We start from the raw sequence: 25,826 nt of genomic DNA, 5'->3' as shown, positions 1-25,826 counted from the left end.
ACAGACACACACGTAAACGCGCACACTATACTCCATTACTATTATTGCCATTTAGACTGATTACATTAGCGCGAATGCAATCGATCTGATTGCGCGCGTATCTCGTAAAATAAATAAATAATTAAATTCTTCAATATAATATATCCCGGGTTTGGATTGACCTGGGCACTGTTACATTTCTTTGGGGAAAAGCCTCACAATGGAGAGGGACAATCAATAACATAGTTTGTTTTCATCAATTTGGGAGACCGCTTATCTCGTTATGAAGAGGTTGGTTAGGAAAATGAGAGCCCGACAGGACAGACTAATAAACCAAAACGGAGACATCAATAATTGCAATAATCACATTTCCAAATGCATTCATTATACCTAGTTCGTATGCGACCCTAACACAAAATTGAAAAGGTACATTAATATTTGATCACTTCTATTCTAGACAGGCTTTTCATGCACTGCGTTCGATACGGAGGGAAACTCTTTTATCGGCTCGAGCTTCTGGCTTGTCACATCACAGCCATCCCGTTCTCGTTCTCATTAGCTATAAATTGAGTTCACCTGTGTCGCCCCGGACGTGCGGGATGAATTTTTTTGCGTTGCTCCCGAACGCGAATTAAAATGGTCCCGCGGTTGCTTGTTTTGTTTTTTTGGGCGCTTTTGACTGAACAATCCGGACAACGTGGCCACCAACGGGGGAGCGAGGACGCCGGCATGTAAGTCACCAATCGTTTGTTATTCCTTGAGCTGGTTGAAGTTGTTTGGTTGTGTTTGGCTGCTGGCTTCAGAATGTGTCCACCGGACACACACATCGCTATATTCGTTCCCCTAAACTTAACCTGGATTTTACCGCTCGCCTGTTGGTTTTTTGCTCATTCTAAGTTTAGTGCAGTGTTGTAGGTTGTTCTTGAGTGCATTGTTGAACGTGTTTGTGACTGCGGGCATGTTATGGTTTGGTTCCAATTGTTGGTTTTTGGCCTGGTAGGTTAGAATTTAAGAGATGGATTAGTTGATTTACACATGCACACAGTAGGCCTACTCTACATTCTACCTTTTTTTAATCTTTCCTTTTTACAACATTCCATTCATTTGCAAACTGTTGACTGCTGCTGAAGTTGTAGGCTACTGCTGCTTGATGACTTCAATGTGGTTTTATTCTGTGCTAAACGATTTTAAGTCTTTGGAATGTGGTTTGATTCTATGCACTACGATTGAAATTCTTTGCAATTCTATGCACTATATTAATTCTTCGCAATTCCATGCATTATACGATTTTAATTCTTTGCAATTCTATGCACTACGATTTTTCATTCTTTGCAATTCTATGCACTACGATTTTTCATTCTTTGCAATTCTATGCATAATGCATTATACGATTTTAATTATTTGCAGTTCTATGCTCTTTGTGATTTCAATTCTTTGCAATTCTATGCACTCCGATTTCAAGTCATTGCAATGTGGTTTGATTCTATGCACTACGATTGAAATTCTTGGCAATTCTATGCACTACGATTTTAATTCTTTGCAATTCTATCCACTACTATTTTAATTCTTTGCAATTCTTTGCATTGTACGATTTTAATTCTTTGCAATTCTATGCACTACGATTTTTCATTCTTTGCAATTCTATGCATTATACGATTTTAATTATTTGCAGATCTATGCTCTTTGTGAATTCAATTCTTTGCAATTCTATGCACTCCGATTTTAAGTCATTGCAATGTGGTTTGATTCTATGCACTACGATTGAAATTCTTTGCAATTCTATGCACTACGATTTTAATTCTTTGCAATTCTATGCACTACTATTTTAATTTTTCGCAATTCTATGCATTATACGATTTTAATTATTTGCAATTCTATGCACTACGATTTTTCATTCTTTGCAATTCTATGCATTATATGATTTTAATTATTTGCAGTTCTATGCTCTATGTGATTTCAATTCTTTGCAATTCTATGCACTCCGATTTTAAGTCATTGCAATGTGGTTTTATTCTGTGCAATATAATCTGAAATATGTGCTCGGACAATTGCATTTGTCCAATTGGGGAGTATAGTCGACCTTTTGCTTGTATGTAAACATACACTGTACAGTAAATGCAACTGTTGGGAGTTTTTCACATGGTAGCATGGAAGGCAGTTTGGTCCAACGCAATGGTGTTGTGAGCGTTTCACCTGGTAGCTTGGAAGGTAGTTGGCTCCAACGCAACTGTGTTGGGAGCGTTTCACCTTGTAGCTTGGAAGGCAGTTTGCACCAACGCAACAGTGTTGGGAGCGTTTCACCTGGTAGCCTGGAAGGTAGTTTGCTCCGACGCAACTGTGTTGGGAGCGTAATTGTTGGTTTTTGGCTTGGTAGGGTTGAATTTAAGAGATCGATTAGCTGATTTACACATGCACAGTAGATTCTCCCTTTTTGAATCTTTCCTTTTCACAACTTTCCATACATTTGCAAACTGATGACTGCCGCTGAAGTTGTAGGCTACTGCTGCTTGATGGCTTCAATGTGGTTTTATTCTGTGCTAAACGATTTTAAATTCTTTGCAATGTGGTTTGATTCTATGCTCTACGATTTTAATTCTTTGCAATTCTATGCACTACGATTTTAATTCTTTGCAATTCTATGCACTACAATTTTCATTCTTTGCAATTCTATGCTTTACGATTTTAATTCTTTGCAATTCTATGCACTTTTTTTTTTTTTTTTTTTTAATCTTTTTTTTTTTTTTTTTTTTTCTTATTGCTTATGTTTATTTATTTATTTTTTCCACAATGTCTTGTTTTTTTTAAAAAATGTATGATGACTATATGCTCTGTAAGGTGACCTTGGGTGTCTTGAAAGGCGCCTCTAAATTAAATGTATTATTATTTATTATTACTACGATTTTAATTCTTTGCAATTCTATGCACTACGATTTCAATTCTTTGCAATTCTATGCATTATACGATTTTAATTCTTTGCAATTCTATGCATTACGATTTTAATTCTTTGCAATTCTATGCTCTACGATTTTAATTCTTTGCAATTCTATGCACTACGATTTTAATTCTTTGCAATTCTATGCTCTATATTATTTTTATTGCTTGCAATTCTATGCACTACGATTTTTCATTCTTTGCAATTCTATGCATTATACGATTTTAATTATTTGCAGTTCTATGCTCTTTGTGATTTCAATTCTTTGCAATTCTATGCACTCCGATTTTAAGTCATTGCAATGTGGTTTGATTCTATGCACTACGATTGAAATTCTTTGCAATTCTATGCACTACGATTTTAATTCTTTGCAATTCTATGCACTATTTTAATTCTTCGCAATTCTATGCATTATACGATTTTAATTCTTTGCAGTTCTATGCACTACGATTTTAATTCTTTGCAATTCTATGCACTACGATTTTTCATTCTTTGCAATTCTATGCATTATACGATTTTAATTCTTTGCAATTCTATGCATTATGATTTTAATTATTTGCAGTTCTATGCTCTATTTGATTTAAATTCTTTGCAATTCTATGCACTCCAATTTTAAGTCATTGCAATGTGGTTTTATTCTGTGCAATATAATCTGAAATATGTACTCGGACAATTGCAGTTGTCCAATTGGGGAGTATAGTCGACCTTTTGCTATAAGATGTGTATGTAAACAAACATACTGACTGTACAGTAAATGCAACTGTGTGTTGGGAGTTTTTCACATGGTAGCATGGAAGGCAGTTTGGTCCAACGCAATGGTGTTGTGAGCGTTTCACCTGGTAGCTTGGAAGATAGTTTGCTCCAACGCAACTGTGTTGGGAGCGTTTCACCTGGTAGCCTGGAAGGTAGTTTGCTCCAACGCAACAGTGTTGTGAGCGTTTCACCTGGTAGCTTGGAAGGTAGTTTGCTCCAACGCAACTGTGTTGGGAGCGTAATTGTTGGTTTTTGGCTTGGTAGGTTTGAATTTAAGAGATAGATTAGCTGATTTTCACATGCACAGTAGATTCTCCCTTTTTGAATCTTTCCTTTTTACAACTTTCCATACATTTGCAAACTGATGACTGCCGCTGAAGTTGTAGGCTACTGCTGCTTGATGGCTTCAATGTGGTTTTATTCTGTGCTAAACGATTTTAAATTCTTTGCAATGTGGTTTGATTCTATGCTCTACGATTTTAATTCTTTGCAATTCTATGCACTACGATTTTAATTCTTTGCAATTCTATGCACTACAATGTTCATTCTTTGCAATTCTATGCTTTACGATTTTAATTCTTTGCAATTCTATGCACTTTTTTTTTTTTTTTTTTAATCTTGTTTTTTTTTTTTTTATTTCTTATTGCTTATGTTTATTTATTTATTTTTTCCACAATGTCTTGTTTTTTTTAAAAAATGTATGATGACTATATGCTCTGCAAGGTGACCTTGGGTGTCTTGAAAGGCGCCTCTAAATTAAATGTATTATTATTTATTATTACTACGATTTTAATTCTTTGCAATTCTATGCACTACGATTTCAATTCTTTGCAATTCTATGCATTATACGATTTTAATTCTTTGCAATTCTATGCATTACGATTTTAATTCTTTGCAATTCTATGCTCTACGATTTTAATTCTTTGCAATTCTATGCACTACGATTTTAATTCTTTGCAATTCTATGCTCTATATTATTTTTATTGCTTGCAATTCTATGCACTACGATTTTTCATTCTTTGCAATTCTATGCATTATACGATTTTAATTATTTGCAGTTCTATGCTCTTTGTGATTTCAATTCTTTGCAATTCTATGCACTCCGATTTTAAGTCATTGCAATGTGGTTTGATTCTATGCACTACGATTGAAATTCTTTGCAATTCTATGCACTACGATTTTAATTCTTTGCAATTCTATGCACTATTTTAATTCTTCGCAATTCTATGCATTATACGATTTTAATTCTTTGCAGTTCTATGCACTACGATTTTAATTCTTTGCAATTCTATGCACTACGATTTTTCATTCTTTGCAATTCTATGCATTATACGATTTTAATTCTTTGCAATTCTATGCATTATGATTTTAATTATTTGCAGTTCTATGCTCTATTTGATTTAAATTCTTTGCAATTCTATGCACTCCGATTTTAAGTCATTGCAATGTGGTTTTATTCTGTGCAATATAATCTGAAATATGTACTCGGACAATTGCAGTTGTCCAATTGGGGAGTATAGTCGACCTTTTGCTATAAGATGTGTATGTAAACAAACATACTGACTGTACAGTAAATGCAACTGTGTGTTGGGAGTTTTTCACATGGTAGCATGGAAGGCAGTTTGGTCCAACGCAATGGTGTTGTGAGCGTTTCACCTGGTAGCTTGGAAGATAGTTTGCTCCAACGCAACTGTGTTGGGAGCGTTTCACCTGGTAGCCTGGAAGGTAGTTTGCTCCAACGCAACAGTGTTGTGAGCGTTTCACCTGGTAGCTTGGAAGGTAGTTTGCTCCAACGCAACTGTGTTGGGAGCGTAATTGTTGGTTTTTGGCTTGGTAGGTTTGAATTTAAGAGATAGATTAGCTGATTTTCACATGCACAGTAGATTCTCCCTTTTTGAATCTTTCCTTTTTACAACTTTCCATACATTTGCAAACTGATGACTGCCGCTGAAGTTGTAGGCTACTGCTGCTTGATGGCTTCAATGTGGTTTTATTCTGTGCTAAACGATTTTAAATTCTTTGCAATGTGGTTTGATTCTATGCTCTACGATTTTAATTCTTTGCAATTCTACGCACTACGATTTTAATTCTTTGCAATTCTATGCAATACAATTTTAATTTTTTCAATTCTATGCTCTACGATTTTAATTCTTTATAATTCTATGCACTACGATTTCAATTCTTTGCAATTCTATGCACTACGATTTCAATTCTTTGCAATTCTATGCATTATACGATTTAAATTCTTTGCAATTCTATGCATTACGATTTTAATTCTTTGCAATTCTATGCTCTACGATTTTAATTATTTGCAATTCTATGCTCTACGATTTTAATTCTTTGCAATTCTATGCACTAAGATTTTAATTATTTGCAATTCTATGCTCTATATTATTTTTATTACTTGCAATTCTATGCACTACGATTTTTCATTCTTTGCAATTCTATGCATTGTACGATTTTAATTATTTGCAGTTCTATGCTCTTTGTGATTTCAATTCTTTGCAATTCTATGCACTCCGATTTTAAGTCATTGCAATGTGGTTTGATTCTATGCACTACGATTTTAATTCTTTGCAATTCTATGCACTACTATTTTCATTCTTTGCAATTCTATGCATTATACGATTTTAATTCTTTGAAGTTCTATGCTCTTTGTGATTTTAATCATTTGCAATTCTATGCTCTATATTTTTATTACTTGCAATTCTTTGTACTACGATTTTTCATTCTTTGCAATTCTATGCATTATACGATTTTAATTCTTTGCAATTCTATGCATTGTACGATTTTAATTCTTTGCCATTGTATGCACTACGATGTTTCATTCTTTGCAATTCTATGCATTATATGATTTTAATTATTTGCAGTTCTATGCTCTATTTGATTTCAATTCTTTGCAATTCTATGCACTCCGATTTTAAGTCATTGCAATGTGGTTTTATTCTGTACAATATAATCTGAAATATGTACTCGGACAATTGCAGTTGTCCAATTGGGGAGTATAGTCGACCTTTTGCTATAAGATGTGTATGTAAACATACTGACTGTACAGTAAATGCAACTGTGTTGGGAGTTTTTCACATGGTAGCATGGAAGGCAGTTTGGTCCAACGCAATGGTGTTGTGAGCGTTTCACCTGGTAGCTTGGAAGGTAGTTTGCTCCAACGCAACTGTGTTGGGAGCGTTTCACCTGGTAGCCGGGAAGGTAGTTGGCTCCAACGCAACTGTGTTGGGAGCGTTTCACCTTGTAGCTTGGAAGGCAGTTTGCTCCAACGCAACTGTGTTGGGAGCGTTTCACCTGGTAGCCTGGAAGGTAGTTTGCTCCGACGCAACTGTGTTGGGAGCGTAATTGTTGGTTTTTGGCTGGGTAGGTTTGAATTTAAGAGATCGATTAGCTGATTTACACATGCACAGTAGATTCTCCCTTTTTGAATCTTTCCTTTTTACAACTTTCCATACATTTGCAAACTGATGACTGCCGCTGAAGTTGTAGGCTACTGCTGCTTGATGGCTTCAATGTGGTTTTATTCTGTGCTAAACGATTTTAAATTCTTTGCAATGTGGTTTGATTCTATGCTCTACGATTTTAATTCTTTGCAATTCTATGCACTACGATTTTAATTCTTTGCAATTCTATGCACTACAATTTTCATTCTTTGCAATTCTATGCTCTACGATTTTAATTCTTTGCAATTCTATGCATTACGATTTTAATTATTTGCAATTCTATGCACTACGATTTTAATTATTTGCAATTCTCTGCATTATACGATTTTAATTATTTGCAGTTCTATGCTCTATGATTTTAATTCTTTGCAATTCTATGCACTACGATTTTAATTCTTTGCAATTCTATGCATAATACGATTTTAATTATTTGCAATTCTATGCACTACGATTTTAATTATTTGCAATTCTATGCTCTATATTATTTTTATTACTTGCAATTCTATGCACTACGATTTTCATTCTTTGCAATTCTATGCATTATACGATTTTAATTATTTGCAGTTCTATGCTCTTTGTGATTTCAATTCTTTGCAATTCTATGCACTCCGATTTTAAGTCATTGCAATGTGGTTTGATTCTATGCACTACGATTGAAATTCTTTGCAATTCTATGCACTACGATTTTAATTCTTCGCAATTCTATGCATTATACGATTTTAATTCTTTGCAGTTCTATGCACTACGATTTTTCATTCTTTGCAATTCTATGCATTATACGATTTTAATTATTTGCAGTTCTATGCTCTTTGTGATTTTAATTATTTGCAATTCTATGCACTACGAATTTTCATTCTTTGCAATTCTATGCATTATACGATTTTAATTCTTTGCAATTCTATGCATTATACGATTTTAATTCTTTGCCATTTTATGCGCTACGATTTTTCATTCTTTGCAATTCTATGCATTATATGATTTTAATTATTTGCAGTTCTATGCACTCCGATTTTAAGTCATTGCAATGTGGTTTTATTCTGTGCAATATAATCTGAAATATGTACTCGGACAATTGCAGTTGTCCAATTGGGGAGTATAGTCGACCTTTTGCTATAAGATGTGTATGTAAACATACTGACTGTACATTAAATGCAACTGTGTTGGGAGTTTTTCACATGGTAGCATGGAAGGCAGTTTGGTCCAACGCAATGGTGTTGTGAGCGTTTCACCTGGTAGCTTGGAAGGTAGTTTGCTCCGACGCAACTGTGTTGGGAGCGTTTCACCTGGCAGCTTGGAAGGTAGTTTGCTCCAACGCAACTGTGTTGGGAGCGTTTCACCTGGTAGCCTGGAAGGTAGTTTGCTCCAACGCAACAGTGTTGTGAGCGTTTCACCTGGTAGCTTGGAAGGTAGTTTGCTCCAACGCAACTGTGTTGGGAGCGTAATTGTTGGTTTTTGGCTTGGTAGGTTTGAATTTAAGAGATCGATTAGCTGATTTACACATGCACAGTAGATTCTCCCTTTTTGAATCTTTCCTTTTTACAACTTTCCATACATTTGCAAACTGATGACTGCCGCTGAAGTTGTAGGCTACTGCTGCTTGATGGCTTCAATGTGGTTTTATTCTATGCAATACGATTTTAATTCTTTGCAATTCTATGCATTACGATTTTAATTCTTTGCAATTCTATGCTCTAAGATTTTAATTCTTTGCAATTCTATGCACTATGATTTTAATTCTTTGCAATTCTATGCACTACGATTTTAATTGTTTGCAATTCTATGCTCTATATTATTTTTATTACTTGCAATTCTATGCACTACGATTTTAATTCTTTGCAATTCTATGCACTACGATTTTAATTCTTTGCAATTCTATGCACTACGATTTTAATTGTTTGCAATTCTATGCTCTACGATTTTAATTCTTTGCAATTCTATGCTCTAAGATTTTAATTCTTTGCAATTCTATGCACTATGATTTTAATTCTTTGCAATTCTATGCACTACGATTTTAATTGTTTGCAATTCTATGCTCTATATTATTTTTATTACTTGCAATTCTATGCACTACGATTTTAATTCTTTGCAATTCTATGCACTACGATTTTAATTCTTTGCAATTCTATGCACTACGATTTTAATTGTTTGCAATTCTATGCTCTATATTATTTTTATTACTTGCAATTCTATGCACTACGATTTTAATTCTTTGCCATTTTATGCGCTACGATTTTTCATTCTTTGCAATTCTATGCATTATATGATTTTAATTATTTGCAGTTCTATGCTCTATTTGATTTCAATTATTTGCAATTATATGCACTCCGATTTTAAGTCATTGCAATGTGGTTTTATTCTGTGCAATATAATCTGAAATATGTACTCGGACAATTGCAGTTGTCCAATTGGGGAGTATAGTCGACCTTTTGCTATAAGATGTGTATGTAAACATACTGACTGTACATTAAATGCAACTGTGTTGGGAGTTTTTCACATGGTAGCATGGAAGGCAGTTTGGTCCAACGCAATGGTGTTGTGAGCGTTTCACCTGGTAGCTTGGAAGGTAGTTTGCTCCAACGCAACTGTGTTGGGAGCGTTTCACCTGGCAGCTTGGAAGGTAGTTTGCTCCAACGCAACTGTGTTGGGAGCGTTTCACCTGGTAGCCTGGAAGGTAGTTTGCTCCAACGCAATTGTGTTGGGAGCGTTTCACCTGGTAGCCTGGAAGGTAGTTTGCTCCCACGCAACAGTGTTGTGAGCATTTCACCTGTTAGCTTGGAAGGTAGTTTGCTCCAACGCAACTGTGTTGGGAGCGTTTCACCTGGTAGCCTGGAAGGTAGTTTGCTCCAACGCAACAGTGTTGTGAGCGTTTCACCTGGTAGCTTGGAAGGTAGTTTGCTCCAACGCAACTGTGTTGGGAGCGTAATTGTTGGTTTTTGGCTTGGTAGGTTTGAATTTAAGAGATCGATTAGCTGATTTACACATGCACAGTAGATTCTCCCTTTTTGAATCTTTCCTTTTTACAACTTTCCATACATTTGCAAACTGATGACTGCCGCTGAAGTTGTAGGCTACTGCTGCTTGATGGCTTCAATGTGGTTTTATTCTGTGCTAAACGATTTTAAATTCTTTGCAATGTGGTTTGATTCTATGCAATACGATTTTAATTCTTTGCAATTCTATGCATTACGATTTTAATTCTTTGCAATTCTATGCTCTAAGATTTTAATTCTTTGCAATTCTATGCACTACGATTTTAATTGTTTGCAATTCTATGCTCTATATTATTTTTATTACTTGCAATTTTATGCACTACGATTTTAATTCTTTGCAATTCTATGCACTACGATTTTAATTATTTGCAATTCTATGCTCTACGATTTTAATTATTTGCAATTCTATGCTCTATATTATTTTTATTACTTGCAATTTTATGCACTTCGATTTTAAGTCATTGCAATGTGGTTTTATTCTGTGCAATATAATCTGAAATATGTACTCGGACAATTGCAGTTGTCCAATTGGGGAATATAGTCGACCTTCTTTGGCTATAAGATGTGTATGTAAACATACTGACTGTACAGTAAATGCAATTGTGTTGGGAGCGTTTCACCTGGTAGCCTGGAAGCTAGTTTGCTCCAACGCAACTGTGTTGGGAGAGTTTCACTTGGTAGCTTGGAAGGTAGTCTGCTCCAACGCAACTATGTTGAGAGCGTTTCACCTGGTAGCCGGGAAGGTAGTTTGCTCCAACGCAACTGTGTTGGGAGCGTTTCACCTGGTAGCTTCGAAGCTAGTTTGCTCCAACGCAACTGTGTTGGGAGCGTTTCATCTTGTAGCTTGGAAGGCAGTTTGCTCCAACGCAACTTTGTTGGGAGCGTTTCACCTGGTAGCTTGGAAGGTAGTTTGCTCCAACGCAACTGTGTTGGGAGCGTTTCACCTGGTAGCTTGGAAGGTAATTCTCTCCAGCGCAACTGTGTTGGTAGCGTTTCACCTTGTAGACTGGTAGGCAGTTTTCTCCAACACAACTGGCTGGGAGCGTTTCGCCTGGTAGCTAACCTGTGTGTTGTATTTATTCATATTACTTAATTGTCTAGCATCTGCATGATCTAGCTATAGCTGCTGTAGACGGGGAATGGGTTTGCGATTGTTAGCGATTGTTAGTACTTGCACTTGGTCCTATGAACATCAACACCGGCAAATTCCGATTTGTAGTACTGCAAATTAAAAAAAATTACAAATTTTACATTCCAATATTTTGTCAAATTTCACCAAGTCCATTCCAAGATATGTACGAACATCAGCAATTGAGGCAAGTAAGGTTTATAACTTTCTATGGCAATTTACTTGAGTTAAATTGTTTGCTGTATAAAAACATATGGTTCTCACTGTACCATAATCATCTTGCTAGATATGCCTCATGCTGTCCTTCATATTACTTATTTGCAAGGAATTTAAGCATTGACAATTATTTATGAACGTTGAACCATGAATGAAATGTCTTGAATTATTTTTGTTCAGGGGTAGGGTTGGCCCCTGAACATTTAATTTCAAGATCAGTGTTCGACAGTGTTTGTCAAATTCAGGACTGGCGCTGGAAGCTGTAGGTGGAGGGAAGACCAGGAGTGGTGCAGCTCTGTAGATGCTGAAGGGTAAGACGACGGAATACACATATTGATGGCTTGCTTGGATTGTTTAGAATGACACGGACAGCGACTCATCGTACAGATCTAAAGTAATCCATACAGATGTGTTCATTCTGACTGGCTGTTAAGAAAGCATTCTCGGCCACTAGGACTAGTCAGGATGTGTGTTACATGTGGCTGGCTTTTGGGGTTGGGAGTAATAACTATAACTAACTAAAATACACTATTGACATCTGTGTGAAGTGTTGGACTGCATTAATGGGGAGAAAACAAATGTCCAGTGTGCCAATGGGTCACGTGTGTTCCTGAAGGGACTGAGGCGACGCAGTCGGAGGTCCCTGCGGTGGCGGTCAGCGGGAGGTGTCAAGACCAACCAGCTTCTTGTCCAGGAAAGGTGAATTCATCAGACCGATTAAAGGTTCAATAAAGTAAATCTTATCATCTGAAAAATCTAGGACAGAGTAGCTGGGTTTATCAGCAAATTGTAGCTGGGCTTTTGGTCACCCAGAATAAAAGTGGTACCGTATCCCCAACGTCATAATGATGTAACCTGTCAAACCCAACACTAACATTTCGGGAAGCTTTCAGTCCATCTTGACAATGCCACTGTTAGATACATTTACACTTGGTTGGGGCCATTAAATAAAATTAATCCATCGATACCCTCTCAAAATAATGCTCGCATAGTGTGTGCTTTTGATTCAATTTTTTTCGCTTTGTCAAACTGATATTGGCTAATGCTTAAGATTCGTAGAAATGAATAATTGCCCTTCCCATTCACACAATGCTTGCTTCCATCCTTTGTATAGTTTTTATACCTACCCTTGGTATATTTTTTGCCCTTCTTGCTATTACTAATTTTCACTTGGGATCAACAAAGTACTGTTTTTTTCAGGTCACGATGGAATAGCAGATGGCTGTGCAGTTGCCATGGCGGAGAGACCCAGGTGAGAACTTTGATAAATGGTTATTTCATTCTTAAATGGACCAAACGGCAATAACTTAATCCCTCCCAATTTTCATAAAAAGGTTGAAGACTCCCTGGGAATGGCCCAACTGACTTGTATCAATTAAACATATACATTTATTGATGAAAGATGGTAATCCATCACTGACGTTTTTGATGTTGTTGCCGTAATGACTTGAAGCCTTTTCTCTCCTGTAAATCGATCTCAAATCCAACCTAAATTACTGAATGTAATGACCTATGTTTGACGCCAGATGGTGCTGTTACTGCATTTGTGTCTTTGATTGGCCTTCACGTTTGGTGATGAAAATGTCTTCTAAATCGGCCAGCACACTGTGAGACTGACTTTCCTCTTTGCCTTAAATATATTTCAGAGTACGATGACCGAACAGTTGATCTACAACAGTGGCCTACTCCCCATCCACCCTGAGGATCCCTGGCTACACCTACAATCCAATCTACCCCAGACATAACCACTTGGAGCTCCACAACTCCTACAACTCCTCCTGCCTCCAACACACCATACTGTTACCACTTTACCATTTTAACTTTAAAACAAAGTACTGTAATTCACACCATGTTGTAGGAAAAGCATGTTTACCTGAATGATTTATGCCTTTTATTTCTGTGACCCCAACTATTGTATTTCTGACCCAGTAATCTCTGAACCCTCTTTCTAAGGGAGCGACTAAAGGGACAAAGCTGGAGCTAACCTGAGCTTAACAATCTTTCTGATCTTTCTTTCAAATGCCCTAAATTGAATCACATAAAATGCCTAAAGTAACTTGTCTAACAAAACAAAAAGCCAAACTAATACCCAAACTTAACCATCTAAATATAGATCGCAAATGCCTAAACTCTCTTACCCTAAACTGAACCATTTAACTAAACATCTCAAAGGCCTAAACTCGCTTACCTCAACCTAACCTAATACCCAAACTTAACCATCTAACTGAAGAGCTCAAACGCCTAAACTCTTACCATAACATAGTACCTAAACTGAACCATCTAACTAAACATCTCAAAGGCCTAAACTCGCTTACCTCAACCTAACCTAATACCCAAACTTGACCCTCTAACTAAACATCTCTAATACCTAAACTCTTTCCTAATACCTAAACAATCTTTAATACAATCACTAATGCCTGAACTTAACCAAACACCAATAGTAAAAGTTAACCATCCTTAATCTTAAACCCAAACCAGACTTGTCCCTGGGTCGCTCCACTTTGTTTCTTTAAAGGCATCTCTTTTCCCCCGCATCTGTGTTTTATTCCTTGAGGACTTCAAGTACTTCAGATGATGTTTGAAAACTTGTTTCATTAATAAAGATACTTCATCTTTACTGATTTTGTTTTGGGGAATTGGGACAGCTGAGCAGCTTAAGCATCCTTACTGGTGAACCTGATCTGACAATATCAATCTTAGGACTATGAAGCCATAATATGAGGCCGAATATGTGAAAAGACGTGGTAGACAATGATCGAGGAGTCAACAAGGAGTTGATTGGTAAATATCTAACATGGAACCAAATGCCTATTTATTTGATCTGTTACCAGGCTATCGCAGTAGGGGAATCTGAAGGAGTGCCATACAGTTTTGCATGGGTTCTTGATATATTGCATTATGGCTGAGGCCATTGATTACGATTGTTAATTTGAAGAATATGAATAAAGAGTACTTGAAGTGGATTGTTAAATGTCTTTCAAATTTGTCACAATAGGGAAATCTGTTTTGAATGCATCTAGGTGGTGATTATTGGTACTTTAAAACACCAAGAATAACAGGCTATGTATAAATACTGACCACCATATTTTCTGTTTTAATAAAATAAATTGTAAAAAAAAACAATCCCCCTCAGGCTCTAGTCTAACCCTACTGGGCACACCTTGTTGGCGCTCTTCGTCGCTGAAGGCCATTTGACCTGTAAAGTCTTCTTCCTCCTCCTTTCTGATTGGCTGGGATTTCCTGGAAGACTTCTGGAATGATCTCCTGGATGACCCTAGTTCTCCAGAACAAAAGAGACATAATTCAGAAGACCATGGACCCTGTGTCCCACTTGACGTTGTGGGAACCAGTTTCTGATTAGTTCTGGCTGATGTTCACAAGTCTCGTGCATGCATGCGCGCAAATGCAGAAGATCTGAAACTCGCCTATTAGGTGAGTCCGGTTATGTTTGGTGCAGACGTGTACTGTCGGTTGTTGAAACTGTGTGATAAAGTACCCAGCCGTCAATAATCAGTGCCCGTGTCATTCCAACCTATGAGCAGCAGACCGCCGATCACTGTCGGCGTTACACCGAAATCTGCGACCCACTGAAAAGTGTGACCCCAGAGGGCGCTGTTGCATATTTTTTGCAATATGCATGAGTTTGAAGCGTAGACAGGCATGACAAAAACACAAATAAAACCTAATATCACCACCCAACCAATTACCTTTTTTTTTTTTTTTTATTAAAGGTGCTTAATAAATACATTTGATTTGATTTTAGCATTTTACAAACCCATACAATGGATAGGGCGTTTAGTAGCCTACGGTCCTTCAACGTTGCTTCTTGCTCCTTCATAGTGGGTTAGGGTTAGGGAACGTTTCCCCTGTGCTCCCCGACTACGGTCTGGGAGCCAAAGATAAGGAAAGGTGTAAGATATAGGCAAAGGCGGGACGTACTATTAGGCTAACCAGGTATTGCCTGGAGCCCCGGGCCTCATAGGCCTTTTGGGCCCCCCAAAATTCCTCTTTACATTTTGTCCCCATATTTATTGTTTTTATAAAAAATCTCTTAACTATAGCATCGGGATAATGGGCCTATATTGAAAATTGAAAAAAAAAACATTCTTTCAATGGAGCCAATTCAAATTTTTATTATCATAACACCACATATTTTTCACAATTTATATTTTTGAGTTCGGACTGCGCAGCCTGTCGAGGGGTTATCGGAGTGGGGCCGGGCTGACAGTTGAGCCTTGGAGCCCCACTCGTCATTAAGCGACAGGGCTGCAGCAGCGGTCCGCGGCCACTAGGGGCCCTCAGAGCTCGTCTCTGGGGGCGTGCAGGGGGAAGTTCTGGAACTCCTCGGGAACCTCCTCTCCCTTCTGGCTCCTCCTGTAGAAGCCGCGGGCCTCCAGCAGCTGGCCGATGGCGTCCGCCGTCATCTCTTTCACAGGGACCGTCTGATAGGAATGAGTTAAAGAATGACTGCAATGAGAACTCTCTCATGGTCTCTCTCTCTCTCTCTCTCTCTCTCTCTCTCTCTCTCTCTCTCTCTCTCTCTCTCTCTCTCTCTCTCTGCTGAATCTGTGTTTCTAAATATTGTCTGGAGAAGTCTATAGGGTGTGCGTGCGTGTGTCTGGGTGTGTGTGTCTGTGTCTGCCTCTACCTCTCTGTAGCCCCACTATCCAATTGAGATCAGCTCTGAGAGTATCGTGACTCCTCCACAAACATCTCAACCATCCTCCCCTCGGGATTCAACCTGCAGCCTTTACTGATGAGCAAGGCAGACCGAAATACCTCCGGGCTTTCACCTCACCTGCACCACCTTGTCCCTGTCATCGTAGAAGATCAGACGGGGCTCCTTCTCCTCCGAGGAATCATACTCCAGGTTATGGCTATAGGGTGGAGATTAAGGAACGACAGGGCATCAAACAGAAAGAGGGAGAGAGTGGGAGAGGGAGAGGGAGAGAGAGAGGAAGAGAAAGAGAGAGGAAGAGAGAGAGAGAGAGAAGGAGAGAGAGAGGGAAGAGAAAGGGACAGAGAGAAGAGAGAGAGAGGGAGGGTGGGGGGGCAGAGAGAGAGGGAGGGTGGGGGGGGGGAGGGAGAGAGGGAGAGAGGGAGAGAGAGAGAGGGAGGGTGGGGGGGGAGACAGACAGACAGACAGACAGCAGTTCTCCCTGGGAAACACCAGCCCCTCCGCACCTGGTCTCCACACCTGGTCTCTGGGGTGGTGAGCATAGGAAGAGCAGGGGGGTTAGCTCTCAGCTGGCTACGAGCTAGGTAGCAGCCTGGGGCCCCCTGTCTAGATCTAGGGTCCCCGTGTCTAGGTCTGAGATCTGAGGACCCCGCCGTCTGGAGGTCTGGGGACCCCAACTAATACTTTATTGTGCCTTCGCCTCCCGCTTCTCCCACATCTGCTCCAATGTGAGCAAACTGACACCACCTCTACTCCTAATCATATTAGACTGTAATCCCCCCCATTCCCCCCCCCCCCGAATGGCCCCATGTGCAGAGCAGGGGGGGGGTCTGGACCCCCAGGTGTGAGGCACTGTAGACTATATAAACCTATATATGGGCATTGTGCTGCACATACTTAACATATTGTATTGTGAGTTACTATCAGTCTCGTTTTCCATGAACGGCGGATCAAATCGACGAATGAATGAATGAAGGCACACATTCACCGTCTAAATAATGGCTTCACGGTCACAGAAGGAGGATACTACAGTGCCCAGCGCTCCATCAGGAATTGGTGGAGTTCCGGCATCTTCTTGATGCTTCACCCGACCACGCTGGGAGCCTGGCAGCAGATGACAGTTGACAGTCAGCCGATATAAATCATGTTCCTATTCAGACCAAATGCACCCAAGACTGAATACACGCCAGCCCCATAGGGCCAGACTCGACACCGCATCCTGAAACACGATTAGTACTGACAGGTTCGGCAAAGCCTTATTGGTGGGTTGTCGACATGCATCGCGAGCACGGCTGTCACACGTCAAGTGGGTTCGGATCCCCGTTCATTCAATGAGCGGCTTGAGCGGCTAGAGCGTCGCCGCCGGTACCTACCAGCAGTTTCCCCCGAGCGATGACCCGCGTCTCTTCCCCCGGAGAGTGGCTGTCATTCCCTGACGCGTCGGCGGAGATCGCCAGAATCACGACTAAGTAAAAGGCCCACATTTTACGACACATGTGTCTGTGTCAGGCTGTCAGCCTCTCTCCAAGTTAATTCAACTACTTAGGAGTACAAATTGTGTTGAGTACTTATCAGCATATCAGGAGGGGTAAACCATTTTTTTTAAGGGGGGATGAATCCAGGTCTTAAGTAAATCCATCTTTTTTATTTTCATCTAAATAATTGTTAATAATTACAATCTGTTATGACCTGTTATGCAACTCTAATTTGAATGCCACTAATGATGCCTGTGTCTTTGATGTTCTGCTGATTTGTCTTTCAAAAAGCTAAACTATTTCCCCTCTGGCAAACTTCATGGTTTATTCCTTTCTCCCAGTTTGTTTAGTTGTCAGCGAGGCTGAGCACATCTGTGCTCTTATCGCCGTTTCCCATGGCAAATGATGACATGGCAAGTAAGAGCCAGATGCATTCCATACATAACCGAAAACCTATTTTCTGTTCAGAACTCCAGAATTATAAACATAGGGGGTTTGCATAACACAATGCTGCAATGCTACAATCATCTGCTTGTGCTTATTCACAAAACCACAGAGGCTTCACGGGGTTTTGAGCACCACGACGGTGGAATAACAATGTTTACTCATCGAAGTTATTGAGAACACGCATACTAGGTCACCACTAGAGGGCAGCAGCGCCCACCCCTCCGTCTACTGGCAGATGGGCGGGTGAAATGTACTTCCAAAGGCCCGGCCACAGACAATTGTGCTTCCAACAAAAATAAGCTGTTCCTTACTGGAATTCTGAACTAAATCCATCTCCCCTCTCTATCTGTTCCAGTCACCGAGCTCCGAAACCTAGAGTGTGGCGCAGATCGGTGTCAGCTGCTGGTGATGCATGAAATGGCAGCCTGTTTCTCTGTCCGTCTGTTTCTCTGACCGTGTTTCCCACCACTGTTGACCAGCCAGTCTTCCCATTGTCACATTGTACGATATTATGTTATATATTTATGTTGTAAAGGGCTTGAGGGAGATTTACATTTACATTTAGGGCATTTAGCAGACGCTTTCTTCTCAAGCGACTTACAATAAGTACATTTGTCAGAAGAAAGTGGAACAATACACATTCCCTGTCTACAACAAAGATAGCTAGGATAAGATGCTACACGATGCTAGGTACTATTTTTAAGTGCAAGGACGTACAGCACACAATAACTCCTCAGTTAATGGAAAGTTGAGGAGAATGAGCAGCCAGAGAGGGGTTTGGGTACGGCTGTAGAGAAGGGGAGAAGCCTGGAGTGCAGGCACGGGGAGCTGGGTTGGGGGTGGGGTGAGGGCCGGAGTGGCTCCTTAGCCTATATGTGTGGATGCATACCATATGTGTTCACACTACTCTGCTCCAGCAGTTTATAGCGCACACTGCCAAAAATGTTATTACCACTAATCTGCTGACAATGGGAAAATGAATAGTCATGTGTAGAATGAAGCCCCAGAGACGATGAACAATAAATCAACCCGTATTTATGCTCTCCAACTTTTCTTATTGCTAATTGAACATTGGAGAAAAATTCAGTGCATGGCTATGAAGATTGTTATGCAAAGGTAGCCGACATTAATCTATTTTAGTTTATACTTCTGGAACATTTATCCAACTCTTCCACGCCTGAATCATTTTCTTACAACTTTCTGGATCTCTCTGTTTCTGCCTCTGTCTCCATGCTATCTGTCTGTCTCTCTGACTTCTGTCTTTCTCTCTGACATCTGTCTGTCCCTCTGACTTCTGTCATCTGCCTGCTTTACTCTCTCTTCTGAGGCTGTCACCTTTTTCCCAAACTCATCAGTCAAGAGCCTTTTAACACACACACACACACACACACACACACACACACACACACACACACACACACACACACACACACACACTTACACACACATTTACACACACACTTACACAAACACACTTCCTGGTCTGCCAAAAGTTTCGGAAGCGGCCTCCATAACAGCAGGCCTTGCGTGGGTGTGTGTGAGTGTGTGCGTGCATGCGCACGTGGGTGTGTGTGTGTTTGTGTGGGCATGTGTGCATGTGTGTTTGATCCTGTCTGAGTCCCGGGGCTGTGGGGCAGCCTGTCTGCCTACTGTAATAAAGCGTTCTCATAAAGAGGGGAGGCCGTGGTGGTGGAGGAAGTCGGGGGTGGAGGTGTTGTGGAGGGTGGAGGTGTTGTGGAGGGTGGTGCACTCTGGTAGGACGTGTCTTAATGGTGATCGGTTTGTTGAAGTGGGAACTCTGCGATGCACGCTCCGTGCCGCCGCCCGTGTGTGTGCTGACCCTGACTCGGAACATCTGGAGGTTCTGCTGAGGAAGAGTCGGAGAACGTCAACAAACAAACCGGGACCGGCGGGTAGATGAGCTGGGGACATGAAGAGCTGCAGCCTGCAGGAAGGTTCCTCTGGTTTGTTAGTGGGTGCTGGGCGCCACATGGAGGGAAGTGGTGGAGACCTCCCCACATCTAGTGGCCATGAAGTGGCCATGGAGGGACCATGAAGTGATCATCTAGTGACCATCTGGGGATCATCTAGTGACCATGGAGTGACCATGGAGTGACCATGAAGTGACCATTAAGTGACGTAAATGGGGAAGCAGTCCTACCACTTCCGTGTTATCTCAACACTCACGCAAAAAACACCCTGACGTAATTCACAAGTCCTAAAACACACACACAGCCACACACACACACACACACACACACACACACACACACACACACAGAACAACACACACACACACACAGAACAACACACACTTACGCACACACACACACACACCCAAGCACTCAAAAACGAAAACACAAACACATGCGCACACAACCAACTGTTAACCTTGACTCTGATCTGCTTCTGATAGCTGCAGGCTTAACACAAAACAGTTTCATTGGTGGAGTGTTCCTGAGTGTTTACATATTACATTTGTACATTTGTCACGCATTGTGGTGACAAATGTACAGGGAGCTGGAGGTGACAGAGTGACAGGGAGGTGGAGGTGACAGAGTGACAGGGAGCTGGAGGTGACAGAGTGACAGGGAGGTGGAGGTGACAGAGTGACAGGGAGGTGGAGGTGACAGAGTGACAGGGAGGTGGAGGTGACAGAGTGACAGGGAGGTGGAGGTGACAGAGTGACAGGGAGGTGGAGGTGACAGAGTGACAGGGAGGTGGAGGTGACAGAGTGACAGGGAGGTGGAGGTGACAGAGTGACAGGGAGCTGGAGGTGACAGGGAGCTGGAGGTGACAGGGAGCTGGAGGTGACAGGGAGCTGGAGGTGACAGGGAGCTGGAGGTGACAGAGTGACAGGGAGGTGGAGGTGACAGAGTGACAGGGAGGTGGAGGTGACAGGGAGGTGGAGGTGACAGAGTGACAGGGAGGTGGAGGTGACAGAGTGCCAGGGAGGTGGAGGTGACAGAGTGCCAGGGAGGTGGAGGTGACAGAGTGACAGGGAGGTGGAGGTGACAGAGTGACAGGGAGGTGGAGGTGACAGAGTGACAGGGAGGTGGAGGTGACAGGGAGGTGGAGGTGACAGGGAGGTGGAGGTGACAGAGTGCCAGGGAGGTGGAGGTGACAGAGTGACAGGGAGGTGGAGGTGACAGGGAGGTGGAGGTGTGACAGTGCCAGGTAGGTGCAGGTGACAGAGTGACAGGGAGGTGGAGGTGACAGAGTGACAGGGAGGTGCAGGTGACAGAGTGACAGGGAGGTGTTGAACTGACAGCCACTGATTCGTTCTCTCTCCTCTCCTCTCTGCTCCCGCCCCCCCCCCCCCCCCCTTCTAATCTCAGCCCGGCTAATCAGAAACACATGTCTTCCCATAAGGGCTCTGGTCTGGTCCTGTCGGCCTTTCCAATAGCGCTCTAGTCATGGAAGCACATGGATTCAAACACACAGACAGACACTTGGTCACACCCAAACACACACACACACACACACACATGGGGACCATGCAGACGCAAACACACACACACACATGGGGAACCAGAGACACAAACACACACACACACATGGGGACCATGCAGACACAAACACACACACACACACATGGGGAACAAGCAGACACACACCCACACGTGTAAACAAACAAACACTCAAACGCACACACATGGACACACGTACACACCCAGCTGGTGGTGGTGGTGGTGGTGGAGGTTAGGATGGAGGAAGTGGAGGTGGGGGTTATGATGATGAAGGAGGTGGTGGTGGAGGTTATGATGGAGTGGGTGGAGGTGGAGATGGAGGTGGTTGGGTGGTGGTGGAGGAGGTGGGGGGAGCGTAGATCATCTCACTGCACATGGAGTGACGACCAGGGCGAGATGTTCCTGCCTGGACCCCTCCAGGCAACCCCAGGCCGTGGGAGACAGGATGAGGCTCTCTCTTAACCCCCACGGGCTGGAGGCTCCACATCTGTATCCACATGTGTCTGGGGAGCGGGAGATTCTCACACGGACGGGGGAAAACAAGTGTGTTTCCTGAACAACAAAGCTGCCCTTGTTGTTGTTGTTGTAGGGTCGGCCGTGAGGGTCACACACATTGCGCGGTTTCGGGGGAAATGTGGCGATCAGCGATAAAAACCCCAGGCCTGTTTCTCTGGGCTGCAGAGAATGGGGATCAAACTCGTGACCGTTCTTTGCGACGGCGCCGATTACCGGAGTGTGGTCGTGGCTTTTCTATTCTCTGTTGCTCTACGGTGGGGAGGAAAAATAGCTTTTGACCAGGCCCCTGGAGGATCGTAAAAATAAAACCAACAGTCCCACCGATGGTAAAAAGACACAGAGTGAATAAAATATACAAATAAAAAGGGGGTTTTAAGCCACAGGAAGCGAGTGAAAGACCGGCCGCAAGAATGGGAGGAAACTGGGGGAAAAGGATAAAAAAAAAAATGGAGAAGGCATCTGCATCGGACTGCTCTCTGCTTTCTATTAGGCTTCCAAATCCTCCTCGCTCTCTCGCTCCACGCAATTATGCTGACACCGGGGGAAAAATCTAGGGCAATTTCAAGTCCCAGACAACTGTATGCTGCACACCCATTCAGCTGAGGAAAAGGAGGAAAAAGAGCACAAGCACACGTGTGGATGAAGAGAATGAACGTGGCCTAATTATCTTTCTGGCCGCTCAGCACAATTTGCTTTCATTGTTTATAAAAGCGGTCTCAGTGAATAGTAATAGCGGGATGACATGTTGTGTGTCGGTAGAATACCCCCGTAACACTCGATACATCTCCAGTCCAGTATGTACAGCAGATAGGTTGAGTCTGTACCTCCTACTGTATATATACTGTAAGCTAATCTAAACAGCGTTGTACTTAAGTTACGATTCTGGGGGAGGAAAGTGGCCAAATGGAGCATGACGTGTAAAACTAAAAACCTCGGAACAACTTCCATCTCTGGCGAAACATCCGCTTGACCTAGTTAGTCGCCGTAACGACCAGTCCCATCCAGCCGATCACCTATCCGTCAGGCCGTGTGGTGGACCCTAGCCGGGCCCTTTCACCGAGGACTCTATTTTAGTTTGGTGCCGTTGCAAAGGAGGGAGCCTTAAATCATAGCCTGAGTAGATGTCATTGAGAATCTATAAACACACGCAACGCTGGCGCAGCAGTCGCCCCATTGCGTTTTTTTGTTTCGTCTCTCTGGTCGCGCGCTGACCTCAGAGCGGTGGTTTTGGCCTCGCTCAAGCGCCAGCTCCGTTTCCAGTAAATGTCATTTCATAGTTACTGCGTATCCACCCGGGCCTGAGAAACACGGGAGTCTTAACGCGTAAGAAACACTGCAATTAGGCAGCGCGGCTCGCAGACAGCACGTCGTCGGCGAGGAGCGACCCACACGCGGCTCAAGTATCGCTCGGCTGACCGAGGAGGGAGGAGGAGGAGGGGGGAGGAGGAGGAGGAGGAGGAGGAGGGGGAGGAGGGAGGAGGAGGGAGGAGGAGGAGGAGGAGGGAGGGAAGGAGGAGGGAGGGAGGGAGGAGGGAGGAGGAGGAGGAGGAGGAGGAGGAGGGAGGAGGGAGGGAGGAGGAGGAGGAGGGAGGAGGGATGGTGGAGGGAGGGAGGGAGGAGGAGGGAGGGAGGGAGGGAGGGGGGGGAGGGCGACTGCAGTTCAGGAACCAACTGACTGCCCTGTTTGTGTCAGACGGTTACAGAGCCGATTGTTTGAATTGTCTATAATTAAAAGCAAAAGTTTGAGCAAGATGCAGAAACCGGCTCTCCCATTGTCCCATCAACTACTGCGTAATTGAGGCAGAAATAGCCGCTTTTGCCTCAAAGGATTTTCCAAAATAGGCATAGTTTCTCCCTGTTGAAAAACGCCTTTTGCTGAAAGGCATTGTTCAAAATACATAAAAATACATAATTTTTTCATCACGATCCATCGAGATGTCTGCATGCCAACCGCCGTCTAACAGAAACCCATTCTACACTAACGGATAGTCCTGGGCTTAGTGCTCAGAAGTGGACCAGGGGGCGGGTGCTCCAGTCCGTGCAGAATCCATATTTCGAACCCGCCCTTTCAAGTGTAACACAACTCCACTTTCTTTCTGCTTTGCATTGCAGAAAATATTCCTCTTTTTCCTCTCACTCATAAATTTCTTTCTTCCTCTCCTCACCAGAGGGCTGAAATGGCTACCAGATGTTTCTCCAATCTGTGTCAATCTCCATGGCAACGTAGGGAGGAGGAGGGGGGGGGGGGGGGGGGGGGGTAGGTTTTCTAGGTCCAGGCTTTTTGGCTGACTCATAAGGGGGACGGGAGGGGGCTGAGTCTAAAAGCCCGGTAGTTTATAGAACCCGTTGCACGAGTCCATGTCATGTTTGGAAGGCCAGGCAACATGTGTGTCTCTCCCCTTTCCCGCCAAATTAACTGCCCCCCCCCAGGGCTGTCCTGTTACACCCCCCCTTTGTGTCACCTCTGGTCTCGTGCTGATGGATTCACCCCGTCACCCCACCTCTCGGTGCCGCTGCATCACAACAGGAGCCAACAGCGCTGTCCCCACACACCACTGAGAGGTACGTAGAGACGGCTCCTGTAGTCCCAATGCACACGCATCCCACTGAGAGGTACATAGAGCCGGCTCCTGTAGTCCCAATGCACACGCATCCCACTGCTACATTACTATCAATCACCACTCACAGGAAGGGAGAGAGGGGGAGTCAGGGGGAAAGAGGGGGAGAGGAAGACAGAGGGGGGAGAAAGGGGGGGAGAGAGAAAGGGAGAGAGAGGGGAAGAGAGAGGGGAAGAGAGGGAGGGAGAGAGGGAGGGAGAGAGGAAGGGAGAGAGGGAGAGGGGGAGGGGGAGAGGGAGGGAGGGGGAGGGGGAGAGAGAGGGAGGGAGGGAGAGAGAGAGAGAGGGAGGGAGAGGGAGAGAGAGGGAGGGAGAGGGAGAGAGAGGGAGGGAGGGAGAGAGAGAGAGGGAGAGGGAGGGAGGGAGGGAGGGAGGGAGGGAGAGAGAGCCATGATAAGTCAATAGTAAAAGACCAATGAAAACTCTTCAAGCCCCTGAGCGCTACGATGCGGCGACTTGACACGTGACGGCCGGTGCATTCCGGAGTCGTGTGTCAGGGAGGCAGAATCCATGGAACATGTGGTCGGTTCTCAGGGCCGGTCCCTGTCCGCGCGGGCCCCGGGGTCAGAGGTGCCGCAGGCCCCTACGTTAACATTGTGCTTGGCTGCTCCACTGCATTCTGCTGCTGCAGGGAGGTGGGGGGGTACGTGCACAGTTTGGGAGCGCACGTGTTAGATGATGACGATGAGAATGGCGCTCGGCCGTCTGAATGACCTCTATCAGCGAGGAGTTGATTAATAGCTGCGGTTAATAATAAGTGCTGCGCTGGACACTCCCTGAGTGACGATTCCTTCACCCCTGCTCCGATCATCCACACTGAGATCCTCAGACGCATCCGTCACCCCCCCGACCACACCTCCAGCACCACCCCCACCACCTCCCCCTGCCCCCAGAGGGCAGACGTAGCGGGCGCGTGATGGCTGCAGTCGGAGGGCCCCGGCACAAGAGTCCCCACTGTCCTCCTGCCCTGAAAGGAGCTCTTGTGTTCCGTGTCCCCGGGCGGCCGGACCAGGTCCCCCGGTCTCCTCCGGGCGCTTTGAAGTGCGGCTGAGACGGACGGCGGTAAATACCTTCACCGTAGGACTCCTCTCACGCTCTCCCTCCCCCCCTCTCTCTCTCCCCTTCATCTGTCCCTCTCTCTCTCTCTGCCTCTTCCTCTCACTCTCTCTGTCCCT

At 43.2% G+C, this 25,826-nt stretch overlaps 1 protein-coding gene and 1 long non-coding RNA gene across 2 annotated transcripts; one reads left to right on the top strand and one right to left on the bottom strand.

Annotated features, from left to right (window-relative positions):
* The first annotated feature begins 569 nt into the window (after positions 1-569).
* Positions 570-14,559, top strand: LOC130392130 (uncharacterized). Its single transcript, XR_008896973.1, has 5 exons — positions 570-710; positions 11,678-11,759; positions 12,065-12,147; positions 12,649-12,700; positions 13,095-14,559. It is a non-coding gene; the product is annotated as an uncharacterized LOC130392130 (long non-coding RNA).
* Positions 14,560-15,567: 1,008 nt separating this feature from the next.
* On the bottom strand, positions 15,568-17,659 carry selenoe (selenoprotein e). Its single transcript, XM_056602568.1, has 4 exons — positions 17,500-17,659; positions 17,154-17,230; positions 16,247-16,325; positions 15,568-15,890 (listed from the first exon to the last, which is right to left on the bottom strand). The coding sequence occupies exons 1-4, from the start codon at positions 17,620-17,622 to the stop codon at positions 15,747-15,749; spliced, it is 423 nt and encodes a 140-aa protein (XP_056458543.1). The 5' UTR covers positions 17,623-17,659; the 3' UTR covers positions 15,568-15,746.
* Positions 17,660-25,826: the final 8,167 nt, after the last annotated feature.

The sequence above is a fragment of the Gadus chalcogrammus genome, chromosome 11, assembly GCF_026213295.1.
Source record: "Gadus chalcogrammus isolate NIFS_2021 chromosome 11, NIFS_Gcha_1.0, whole genome shotgun sequence".
In the NCBI taxonomy this organism is placed as follows: domain Eukaryota; kingdom Metazoa; phylum Chordata; class Actinopteri; order Gadiformes; family Gadidae; genus Gadus; species Gadus chalcogrammus.
This window is presented reverse-complemented; position numbering and strand designations above follow the sequence as displayed.